Source organism: Pan paniscus, chromosome 18 (assembly GCF_029289425.2).
Source record: "Pan paniscus chromosome 18, NHGRI_mPanPan1-v2.0_pri, whole genome shotgun sequence".
Classification (NCBI taxonomy): domain Eukaryota; kingdom Metazoa; phylum Chordata; class Mammalia; order Primates; family Hominidae; genus Pan; species Pan paniscus.
Window position 1 is genome coordinate 30,711,040 of NC_073267.2, and position 12,257 is coordinate 30,723,296.

At 49.5% G+C, this 12,257-nt stretch overlaps 1 protein-coding gene across 2 annotated transcripts; it reads left to right on the forward strand.

Moving 5' to 3' along the window:
- Window positions 1-730: 730 nt before the first annotated feature.
- Window positions 731-11,774, forward strand: TMEM219 (transmembrane protein 219). Of its 2 annotated transcripts, none has more exons than XM_008961590.4 (6): window positions 731-863; window positions 1,842-2,040; window positions 2,140-2,329; window positions 6,741-6,970; window positions 10,126-10,296; window positions 11,676-11,774. In XM_008961590.4, the coding sequence occupies exons 2-5, from the start codon at window positions 1,876-1,878 to the stop codon at window positions 10,261-10,263; spliced, it is 723 nt and encodes a 240-aa protein (XP_008959838.1). In that variant the 5' UTR covers window positions 731-863; window positions 1,842-1,875; the 3' UTR covers window positions 10,264-10,296; window positions 11,676-11,774. The 2 variants fall into 2 exon arrangements, with proteins under 2 accessions (XP_008959838.1, XP_008959839.1); XM_008961591.4 differs by having other exon boundaries at window positions 732-863; window positions 1,839-2,040.
- Window positions 11,775-12,257: the final 483 nt, after the last annotated feature.

Here is a 12,257-nt window from a genome sequence, read left to right on the forward strand (position 1 = left end):
GTAGCATCTGTCCTGTGTGCTTAGTGGGCACTGGGCCCATGTTTTCCCACATTTTACCCTTTAAGCTTCTGATCCAACCGGTGAGATAGATAGGATGATCCTCTTTAGTAGAGGGGTAAGCTTAGTCCCCTGAGAGCGCGGCTATGGCTTATGCGAGGGTACGGACAGTCAGGATTTGAACCCAAAGTTCCTGGCTCCATGTGTCATGCTACCTCCAGTCAGATGTTCTCACCTCCAAAACTTGGGCAGAAGTGAACTGAGATGCTCTCTACTGAGCAACTCTTCAGCTCCAGCATCCTATACATTAAGGAGTCACTAAAAGTCAGGGTCCACGAGAAAGGTGCAGATCGGGGTGCACAGAAGAGCGGAGTCCAAAACACCACTCCCAGCCCCAGTGGACAGAGTCCTCAAGTGGCAGCCCTGCCACTCTGAGCGGATGCCGAGTCCTCACCGGGAACCCGGGCGCGGCTGGTCTGTGCTATTGGCGCGGGTAGGGGACGCACAGCCCAAAAATGCCCGCGACAAGCTTCTGGGGCAGTTCTTGCCAGTCTCTCTGGAGGGAGCCTACGGGTTCTGCGACGTTTCTCGCACTTGCTCCCTGGCCTCGCTCCCGTTTCCACCCCTCCCACGGAGGTTTTCCTTTCTGGTGGCTCCTTCCTTGGGTGTCCCTTTGGTACGCCCCCACCCTGGCGGTGAGGGGCGAGGCTGGCGCCCGCGTGGCCACTGCGCATGCGGACCCGGCCGCGGGGCGGGGCCGCGCGAGGAGGAGGGTCGGGGACGGAAGCGCAGAGCACGGACCCCGCCCCCTCGCGGCCCCGCTCGTGACGTCGCGGGGGGCGCCGGCATCCGCCCGGCCCCGAGGGGTAAGAGCGAGCGGCTGGCGGATCCGACGCGCGAGACCGGGAGGGGACGAGGGTGTTGCAATCGTTCGGGGCGGGGGCTTTCCGGGGAGGGGGTGCTCAGGTGCACCAGCGGCCGCGGACCCTCAGACTCTGCCCTCCCCTCCCTTTAACCCCCTTCCAGCCGGACGGGAGGCGGGGCAGGGCTGAGCATTTGTGACACCTACATTTCCGTGGCTCCCTTCTTTTCCCCCCGACCCCTGTTTATCTCTTCGCCTTCCAGAAGTTCTTTTCCATCAGGCCGTCGCACCTTGCGTGGGAAGGAGCACCCCACTTGGAAGCAGGAGGCGGGGTTCAGATCTTGGCCCTACCCCTCCTGTGTTAAAGTCCACGAGCCTCAGTTTCCCTCACAGTATTTTTTGCCTCGCCTTACCCGGTTTTGAGGATCTGTACGAGAAAGAGAAAGGAAGTGGACATTTGTTGAATTCCTGCATGGCCAAATACCACGCAGACTGCTTCATCCGCCACGTTTAATCCTTATTACTTGGTGTTCTCAGAACTCCCATTTCATGGATTCTTAAGCTCACAGAGTCAGTGAATAACAGAAAGGGATTCAGATCTAGCCGTTTAGCTGCACAGTGGAGTTCTTCTCCAGAGTCTTCCCTTGTCTGGGCTCTGGCTGGAACTATTCCTCAGCCAAACCCTCGCCCCAGAACAGTGCTTCCTGTTTCTCCAGCTGAGAAGTCTCCCTTTCAGTTTCCTTCTTCCAGCATGGAGTACACTGCTCTGCCTCCACTTAGATTACTTCAGAAATGAAATGCAGCAAATATTTATCCAGCAGTGCAGGGAGTTGAACTTTTGGAGTCGGGAACCTTGGATTCTTGTTCTGGCTCTGCCACTTACTGTGTGGCCTTGGGAAGTCCTTTGTCTTCTCTGAGCTTTCTTTTCTCTTTGCGTAAAAGAGGTGCTCTTGTCCCATTCTCCCTCCCTGTCTTCCAGCAGGCTCTCCCCGGAGGCTCAGCCCCCTCTGCTCCCCATGGGCAACTGCCAGGCAGGGCACAACCTGCACCTGTGTCTGGCCCACCACCCACCTCTGGTCTGTGCCACTTTGATCCTGCTGCTCCTTGGCCTCTCTGGCCTGGGCCTTGGCAGCTTCCTCCTCACCCACAGGACTGGCCTGCGCAGCCCTGACATCCCGCAGGTAAGTTCCCCACCCCCGTACCCGCTCTTCCTTCCAACCTAGACAGGCTTTTGCTGCTAATCTCATCTCACCCGTCTCCCACCCTTCTTTTGCTCACAGGACTGGGTCTCTTTTTTGAGATCTTTTGGCCAGCTGACCCTGTGTCCCAGGAATGGGACAGTCACAGGGAAGTGGCGAGGGTCTCACGTCGTGGGCTTGCTGACCACCTTGAACTTCAGAGACGGTCCAGACAGGAACAAGACCCGGACATTCCAGGCCACAGTCCTGGGAAGTCAGATGGGATTGAAAGGTGAGATCAGAGGCTGGGTGTGGTGGCTCACGCCTGTAATCCCAACACTTTGGGAGGCTAAGGTAGGTGGATCATTTGAGGTCAGGAGTTCAAGACCAGCCTGGCCAACATGATGAAACACCATCTCTACTAAAAATACAAAAATTAGCCAGGCATGGTGGCAGGCGCCTCTAATCCCAACTACTCGGGAGGCTGAGGAAGGAGAATCGCTTGAACCCAGGAGATGGAGGTTGCAGTGAACCGAGATCGCACCATTGCACTCCAGCCTGGGTGACAGAGCAAGACTCTGTCTCAAAAAAAAAAAAAAAAAAAAAAATCAGGTGCGGTGGCTCATACCTCTAATCCCAGCACTTTGGGAGTCCGAGAAGGGCAGATCACGAGGTTAGGAGTTCGAGACCAGCCTGGCCAACATGGTGAAACCCCGTCTCTACTAGAAATACAAAAATTAACCTGGTGCTCTGGTTGCGGTGGCTCACAGCGGTAATCCCAGCAGTTTGGGAGGCTGAGGCGGGCAGATCATGAGGTCAGGAGTTTGAGTCCAGCCTGACCAACATGGTGAAACCCCATCTCTACTAAAAAAACAAAAATTAGCCGGGCATGGTTGCACGTGCTTGTAATCCCAGCTACTCAGGAGGCTGAGGCAGGAGAATCACTTGAAGCCAGGAGGCGGAGGTTGCAGTGAGCCGAGATCGTACCACTGCACTCCAGCCTGGGCAACAGAGCAAAACTCGGTCTCAAAAAAAAAAATTAGCCAGGCTTGGTGGTGCAAGCTTGTAGTTCCAGCTACTTGGGAGGCTGAGGCAGGAGAATTGCTTGAACCCGGGAGGTGGAGGTTGCAGTGAGCCAAGATCGTGCCACTGCACTCCAGCCTGGGAGACAGAGCAAGACTCCGTCTCAAACAAACAAACAAACAAAAATACAAAAAGTAGCCAGGTGTGGTGGCAGGTGCCTGTAGTCCCAGCTACTTGGGAGGCTGAGGCAGGAGAATCGCTTGAACCTGGGAGGCGGAGGTTGCAATAAGCAGAGATCACACCACTGCACTCTAGCCTGGGCAACAGAGACTCTGTCCCGCCCCGCGCCCCCCCCCCCACCACCCTGCGCCAAAAAAAAAAGTAAGGTGAGATCACAGAGGACTGTGGGGTCGGGTATCAGAACACTCAGGGCTGGGCCCTGCCTCTGACCTCACCAATGATGACCTTGGGCACATCCCTGGACTTTAGTCACTTCTGTGATTAGGGCTTTCAGTGAACATGCTGCCGACAGGGTAGGTTTTCTATGAATGCTTTCTTCCTCTGCCAGTTCTGATGTTCTTTGAGTCTATCCTTGGAGGTAGGATGAAATGGGCTAGGTTTGACCTAATGTGTTCTCATCCTTTAGCCACCTCCTCCTAGAGGCCCCTTTTTCCTTAGCATAGTTCTGTATGCCACAAAAGATGCAGAAAAAAATTAGAAACCATCAATTTCCAAAGAGCTATAGTCTTCTGGGAAAATGACAAGCGATAGGGAGAATGTGAAAATGTCAGTGGATGCCAATAATCCCTGTGTGACATTTGGCCTTATCTAAAATATGCTAAGATAAAGAGGGATGGAAGAGGGTGGTATTTTCTGACTTCTGAGGTCCTTTACAACACTATCATTCTAAGATTCTCCTGTGAGTATATATGTGTCGGGGGAGTGGGTCTCTGCATGTCCAGGTGTACATGTATGTTAACAAAAATAAGGAATGTGTCCGATATATGCAGACTTGGGACAATTCTTTCCCATTCTTTTTACTTTTAAATAGATATATAATAGTTTTATTGAGATATGATTCATGTACCATACAATTCACCCATTGAAAGTGTACAGTTAGGGCCGGATGTGGTGGCTTATGCCTGTAATCCCAGCACTTTGGGAGGCCAAGGCAGGCAGATTGCTTGAGCGCAGGTGTTCGAGACCAGCCTGGACAAAATGGCAAGACTCTGTCTCTACTAAAAATACAAAAAAAAAAAAAAAAGCCGGGTGTGGTGGTGCACACCTGTGGTCCCAGCTACTCGGGAGGCTAAGGTGGGAGGATTGCTTATCCCTGGGAGGCAGGGCTTGCAGTAAACATTCTCCTGCCTCAGCCTCCTGAGTAGCTGGGATTACAGGTGCTCGCCATCACGCCCACCTAATTCCCGCCCCCCAGCCCAAGGAGTCTTGCTCTGTCACCCAGACTGGAGGGCAGTGATGCGATCTCAGCTCACTGAACCTCTGCCTCCCAGTTTCAGGAGATTCTTCTGCCTCAGTCTCCCAAGTAGCTGGGATTACAGGCATGTGGCACCATGCCCAGTTAATTTTTGTATTTTTAGTAGAGATGGGGTTTCACCATGTTGGCCAGGCTGGTCTTGAACTCCTGACCTCATGATCCGCCCGCGTTGGCCTCCCAAAGTGCTGGGATTACAGGTGTGAGCCACTGCGTCTGGCCAATTTTTGTATTTTTTATAGAGATGTGGTCTCACTATGTTGCCCAGGCTAGTGTCAAACTACTGGGCTCAAGTGATCCTCCTGCCTCACCTCCCAAAGTGCTGGGATTACAGGCATGAGCTACCGGGTCTGGCCTATTACCCAATTGTTTTATTTACTTTCTCTTGATTGCTAGTAAGGTTGAGCCTCTTATGGTTTATTGTCTGTTTTCATGTTGCCTGTGAATTACCTGTTTGTTTCCTTTGTTCGTTTTTCTTTTCAGTTATTTGTCTTTTTCTTCTTGATTTGTAGGTCTTTATTCTAGATAGTAAACCTTTTGTCATTTAAATATATTATAGGTATTTTCAATATGTTACTTTTTTTTAACTTATCTTTCATTGCATAGAAGTCTTTAATTTTTATGAGGTTAGGTTTATCACTCTTGTCCTTTATTAAGACTTTTAGGTTTTGTGTCTTTCATAGGAAGCCCGTCCTCATTTTAAAATTAGAAAATATTCTGGCCAGGCGTGGTGGCTCATTCCTATAATCCCAGCCTTTGGAAGGCTGAGGCAGGTGGATCAGCTGAGGTCAGGAGTTCAAGACTGGCCTGGCCAACATGATGAAACCCCGTCTCTACTAAAAATACAAAAAATTAGCCAGGCATGGTGGTGGGCGCCTGTAATCCCAGCTACTCGCAAGGCTGAGGCAGGAGAATTGCTTAAACCTAGGAGGTGGAGGTTGCAGTGAGCCGAGATTGCACCACTGCACTCCAGCCTGGGCAACAAGAGTGAAACTCTGTCTCAAAAATAATAAAATAAAATATTCTGTATTTTCTTTAAATGTTTTTTTTTAGTTTGTATAGTTCTTTAATACATCTGAACTTTATTTTATAAGATAACAGTTTGACGCTATGTTTTTTTCTACATGGAAATTTTCCCAAGGCCATTTACTGAGGCCATCCTTTCCCCACTAATTTAAAACAGGGTGAGAACCTTTTAATGGATTTTGGTACCAAGTGAGAAACTGCTTTCTTAAAAAGAATGAACTAGTTTATGCAAACCGACATGGGCAATGTGTATCTGCCCATTTCACTGCAGCCTTGCGAGTATTGGTATGGTTGTTGTATTGATTGTAATTTAAGTTAATTTAAATTACAACTTAATTTGTGTTTATATTGATACAAAGTTATTTTCATTTCTCAGTGATATAAATAATGGTATATGGAATACTTTATTGAATAGAATCAATGCCAAAACACCTGGTATTATAGAAAGCCTTAAAAAATGACTAGGGTCAGGCGTGGTGGTTCACGCCTGGAATCCCAACATTTTGGGAGGTCAGGGTAGCAGGATGGCTTGAGCCCAGGAGTTTGAGTCCAGCCCGGGCAATACAGTGATACCCTGTTTCTACAAAAAAATTTTTTAAAATTAGCCAGGTAGGTGGCACACGCTTGTAGCCCTGCCTACTCAGGAGACTGAGGTGGGAGGATCACTTGAGCCTAGGAGGTTGAGGCTCCCGTGAGCTGGGATCGTGCCACTGCACTCCAACCTGCACGACAAAGTGAGACCCCATCTCAAAAAAATAAAGAAAGAAAGAAAATACAAGAAAAGGGCCGGGCACGGTGGCTCACGCCTGTAATCCCAGCACTTTGGGAGGCCAAGGCGGGCGGATCACGAGGTCAGGAGATCAAGACCATCCTGGCTACCACAGTGAAACCCCGTCTCTACTAAAAATACAAAAAATTAGCCGGGCCTGGTGGTGGGCACCTGTAGTCCCAGCTACTCGGGAGACTGAGGCAGGAGAATGGCGTGAACCCGGGAGGCGGAGCTTGCAGTGAGCCGAGATTGCGCCACTGCACTCCAGCCTGGGTGATAGAGCGAGAATCCGCCTCAAAAAAAAAAAAGAAAATACAAGAAAAGAAGCGTGAAGACAGAGGCTCCCGCGTCACCTCTCATTTTCTTCCATTTTCTCTTCTGCGCCTTTCACAGGATCTTCTGCAGGACAACTGGTCCTTATCACAGCCAGGGTGACCACAGAAAGGACTGCAGGAACCTGCCTATATTTTAGTGCTGTTCCAGGAATCCTACCCTCCAGCCAGCCACCCATATCCTGCTCAGAGGAGGGGGCTGGAAATGCCACCCTGAGCCCTAGAATGGGTGAGGAATGTGTTAGTGTCTGGAGCCATGAAGGCCTTGTGCTGACCAAGCTGCTCACCTCGGTAAGAGCCTCAGATGGGTCGCCAGGGTTTTGTAGACTGCCTGCTAACTACTGTATCTTGAAGGTCCCTGGAAACAATTCTACCTTGTAGAAAAAGCACAGGTTTTATAACCCTGCCTTGGGGGCTGTGTGACGTAGAACAAGTGTCTAAACATCTCTGAGTGTCAGCATCCTCATCTGTAAAACAGAAAACATGACCCTATCTCTTAATTCCATCAAATAAGGATTAAATGAGAATGACCGTGAAGTGCCCAGCACAATGCCTGGGACATAGAGATTTGATAAGTGACAGCTATTGTTGTTTACTATTGTCTTTAAAACATTCTCTCTACTTCAAAGGAGTTCAGAAGCTATAATAAGAGGCAAATGGGCTAATTGCTATTAGAGAGATGTGAGCAAAGTGTTATGCAAACACAGAGAAAGGAGCCATTAACCCTAACTTGAACATTTATGGAGAGTGCTTCACAGAGAAGGTGGCATTTACCAAAGAGCATTGTGCACAGTGGTTTATAATGCACAAAGTGCTCTCAGGGTTCATTAATTCATTTGATCTTAAAATAGCCTTTTGAGGTAGGTGTTATTATCCCATTTTATAGATGAGGAAACAGGTTTAGAGAAAGGGAGTGAATTGCTGCAGGCCACACAACTGGTTAAGTGGCAGAGCCAGGGTTGCAACCCACACCTTCTGTCAGGTCAGAATGATCCTTGAAGAATGAGGAAGATTTGGACAGGGACTGCAGTAGAGGAGGTTCAGGAGAGGGGGAGGTACACTCCAGGCAAAGGCACCAGCATGCGCACAGGCCTAGAGATTGAAAAGTGTTCAGCCAGGTGTCACATCTGTAATCCCAGCACTTTGGAAGGCCGAAGCAAGGAGAATGCCTGAGGCCAGGAGTTCCAGACCAGCCTGGAGAACATAGCAAGACCTCGTTTCTTTTTCGCTTTTTTTTTTTTTTTTTTGAGACGGAGTCTCGCTCTGTTACCCAGGCTGGGGTGCAGTGGCACAATCTCGGCTCACTGCAAGCTCCACCTCACAGGTTCATGCCATTCTCCTGCCTCAGGCTCCCGAGTAGCTGGGACTACAGGCGCCTGCCACCATGCCCGGCTAATTTTTGTATTTTTAGTAGAGACAGGGTTTCACCTTGTTAGCCAGGATGATCTCAATCTCCTGACCTCGTGATCCACCCACCTCGGCCTCCCAAAGTGCTGGGATTACAGGTGTGAGCCACTGCGCCTGGCGACCCCATTTCTTAAAAAAAACATTTTTTTTTTTAATTAGCAGGGTGTGGTGGTACACACCTATAGTCCCAGCTACTCAGGAGGCTGAGGTGGGAGGATCCTTTGATCCCAGGAGTTTGAGGCTGCAGTGAGCCATGATTGTGCCACTGCACTCCAGCCTGGGTGCCAGAGTGAGACCCTGTCTCAAGTAGGAAAAAAAAAGAAAGTGTTCAGCCTTTGGGAGCACTCCATGTTGAGAGGCTTAGGAAGGAGAAAAGGCAAGAGAGACCACAGGGATTTGATGGAGAGGCTCTGTGAATGCAGGATAGAGGGCTATGACCTGATGCTGAAGGCCGTGGGGGCCACTGAGGAGTTTTAAGGAGGAGAGAGAGGTGCTTCCCTGGTGCTGGGTGGAGAATGGCTGAGTGGAGGAGGGCCATCAGTCAGGAGGCTGCTGCACACTCCACTCTCACATTTGAAAATACCCCATGAGGCACGGTGGCTCACGCCTGTAATCCCAGCACTTTGGGAGGCCAAGGCCGGTGGATCACTTGAGGTCAGGAGTTCAAGACCAGCCTGGCCAACATGGTGAAACCCCATCTCTACTAAAAATTTTAAAATTAGCTGGATGTTGTGGCGGGCGTCTGTAATCCCAGCTACTCAGCAGGCTGAGGCAGGAGAATCTCTGGAACCTGGGAGGCGGAGGTTGTAGTGAGCTGAGATCATGCCACTGCACTCCAGCCTGGGCAACAGAGTGAGACTCCGTCTCAAATAAAGAAAAAAAGAAAAGACCCCATGAGGAGCACAACCTGGGACTTGGAATCAGAGATCTGGTTTCCAGATCTAGCACTGCTTGCACTTTTTTTTTTTTTTTTTGAGATGGAGTCTTGCTCTATCGCCCAGGCGGGAGTGCAGTGGCGCAATCTCGGCTCACTGCAAGCTCCGCCTCCCAGGTTCACGCCATTCTCCTGCCTCAGCCTCCCAAGTAGCTGGGACTACAGGCGCCCGCCACCATGCCCGGCTAAGTTTTTGTATTTTTAGTAGAGACAGGGTTCCACTGTGTTAGCCAGGATGGTCTCAATCTCCTGACCTCGTGATCCACCCACCTCGGCCTCTCAAAGTGCTGGGATTACAGGTGTGAGCCACCGCGCCCGGCCACTTATACATCTTTAAACTGTGGATCATAATGAAGTTTCCTATCTCATGGAGTTATGATGGGGGTTCAGGTTGATAATTGGGCAAGAAAGTAGTTTTTAAACCATCAAGACAAATGTTCGAGCCTGGGCAACATGGTGAAACCCCATCTCTACAAAAAAAACACAAAAAAAATTAGCTGGGCGTGGTGGCATACACCTGTGGTCCCAGCTACTCAGGAGGCTGAGGTGGGAAGATCGCTGGAGCCCAGGAGGCGGAGGTTGCAGTGAGCCGAGATTGCACTACTGCACTCCAGCCTGAGTTACAGAGTGAGACCCTGCCTCAAAAAGAAAAAAAAAAAAAAGGGCCAGGCGCGGTGGCTCACGCCTGTAATCCCAGCACTTTGGGAGGCCGAGGTGGGCGGATCATGAGGTCAGGAGATCAAGACCATCCTGGCTAACACGATGAAACCCCGTCTCTACTAAAAATACAAAAAATGAGCCAGGCGTGGTGGCGGGTGCCTGTAGTCCCAGCTACTTGGGAGGCTGAGGCAGAAGAATGGCGTGAACCCAGGAGGCGGAGCTTGCAGTGAGCTGAGATCGCGCCACTGCACTCTAGCCTGGGCGACAGAGCAAGACTCCATCTCAAAAAAAAAAAAAAAGACAAATGTCAGCTTATATGAAAATAACATTTTCCCTTCAGTTGCTCCCTAGATATGGAGAGCCCTCTCCCTCATGGAGGCTCCTTCTATAGCCCTTGGACTGGATTAACATGTCCTCCTCCTCCCCTCCTTGTACCCCTCCCTAGGAGGAGCTGGCTCTGTGTGGCTCCAGGCTGCTGGTCTTGGGCTCCTTCCTGCTTCTCTTCTGTGGCCTTCTCTGCTGTGTCACTGCTATGTGCTTCCACCCGCGCCGGGAGTCCCACTGGTCTAGAACCCGGCTCTGAGGGCACTGGCCTAGTTCCCGACTTGTTTCTCAGGTGAGGTTCTTTGCTCCAGTCCTGCGGGAGCAGGGAATGGGGTGGGGGTGGAGGTTGTAACCGGGGTAGAGCAGATCCTTGGACTTTTCCTCAAAGACTGCTGCTTCTGAGTCCCCGAGAACCCCTTCAACCACAGCTCTCCCTTAGGGACTGGGAACAATTTGACACCGTCAGCATTCAATATTTTTCTAATTACTTTAACTTTTTTATTATAAAATATTTAACGCTTATGTAGAAAAGTCCAATAGCATAAAAGGACAGCTTGGCAAATTATTATAAAGTGGATACTTATAAATACCACTGAGGGAAGGAGTAGAATATTGCCAGCTGTCCAGAAACCCCCCATGGTCCCTTCCTTCCTGACAATGCCCTCTCTCTCCCTAGAAATTACTGTCCTGCTTTATAATGTATTGCCATGTATGTATTCCTAAATAATATAGTTTGGTTTTACTTATTTTTGAAACTATGTAGACAGAATCATACACATTCTTTTGTGGCTGACTTCTTTCAAGCAACATTGTGATTTTAAGACTCATAACTAGTTCACATCCAAGCATTTGGGTAACAATGGTGAGTTAAGAGGGTTCACATTTGATGATTCGTCCTGAATATGAACCATGTTTGTCTTGCTTTTGTCCTGAAATTCCAATACCCAGTTTTATGATGGAAATTTTGTAAAATTCAACTTGAACCGCTCAGAAGAGTCTAACTGATGATACCCATTTACTGGGGACATAGTATGTGCCCAAGAACTTGACATGCACCTTCTGTCTTCCATTTAGTCATCGTTACCTTTAGAAAAAGCTGATTCTGTTAACAAGATCTTTGGAGGGAATCAGCTTCACAAACGTAGCAGTGGGTGGGGGTCATGTTGGTTAACCAGTTCACACATCAGCTCACTAAAGGAAAAAATATTTCTGCAAAAAATCTTCACTTGTCAGAGGGGGGTGCATGAAATTTGAGAGCCATGTGTTATGCATCCAGCTCTTGAACTGGTCTCAGCTTCAGCTGGCTGCAGTGCCCTAGGAAGTTACTATGGGAAAAGTGGAAATAGTTGAGGCCCAGGGAACTGATCAGGCCAGAGGAAGTGGAAGCTCAAGATCAACTGTGCTTATTTTGCTGATGGCTGGGCCTAAATGCCCCAACCACCTACTTGGGACAGGAAATGACAGGACCCTCTCAACCTTGGACTGGGAAAGGAGGGCTTCCTGGCCGCTGACAGACCCTGGGGTCCTGAGGCTACCTTAGTTGGGATTAAATGCCCATATTGGTCTCTAGCTGTCACTCCCTCTGCTCCTTCCTCAATTTCTGCACACATCTCAGAGCTTCCTCTAGCAGCTCTTCGACCTGTTTTGTTGTTTTATTTTCTTTCTCCCCAGGTGTGAATCAACTTCTTGGGCCTCGGCTCTGAGTTGGAATAGGTTTTAGAAAAAGTGAAGAGCTGGAATGTGGGGGAAAATAAAAAGCTTTTTTGCCCAGTGGCGTGTATGGTGTTTATTGGGGGTTGGATTGAGGTGGGGATTTTAGGGTAGGCAGGCTTAGAAGTTTTGGGGGACTCTTTCCTGTTGACTCTCTAGTTTGGACACAGGTTGGCATAGGGCATAGGTTACTTGAGCTCTCCCCATGGTTGACTTGGCTTTGGTAAACACCTGTCTTGTTTTCCTCTAGGAAATAAAATGGATAATTACAGTTAGTTGGGCGGGTGGGGTGTCAGGTCATGGAAATGCTGTGACATAAATGCACTGTGACCTTGGCAAGTCTTGCAACCTGCAGCGCCTCAATTTCCGTAAGAGATTTGACCGATTGAGTTTTCCCAGCGTCGACGCGCAAAGATTCCTCGCACTTGGAGGCCCTTTTCCAGGTTAGATGGTTGCTAACCTCGGAGCAGTCTATTTTCCCGCCTTTTCCGCGCCCAGCAGCAGCTTCCTTTGCCCCTCCCAACTTCCACCCTGCGCGCAGTC

What these genes read in the sequence shown, in the direction of transcription:
- TMEM219 (XM_008961590.4), top strand. Translation starts at nt 1,876, where the DNA reads ATGGGCAACTGCCAGGCAGGGCACAACCTGCACCTGTGTCTGGCCCAC. An exon ending in GCAGCCCTGACATCCCGCAG is followed by an intron (nt 2,041 to 2,139) that starts GTAAGTTCCCCA and finishes TTTTGCTCACAG; the next exon opens with GACTGGGTCTCTTTTTTGAG. An exon ending in TGACCAAGCTGCTCACCTCG is followed by an intron (nt 6,971 to 10,125) that starts GTAAGAGCCTCA and finishes ACCCCTCCCTAG; the next exon opens with GAGGAGCTGGCTCTGTGTGG.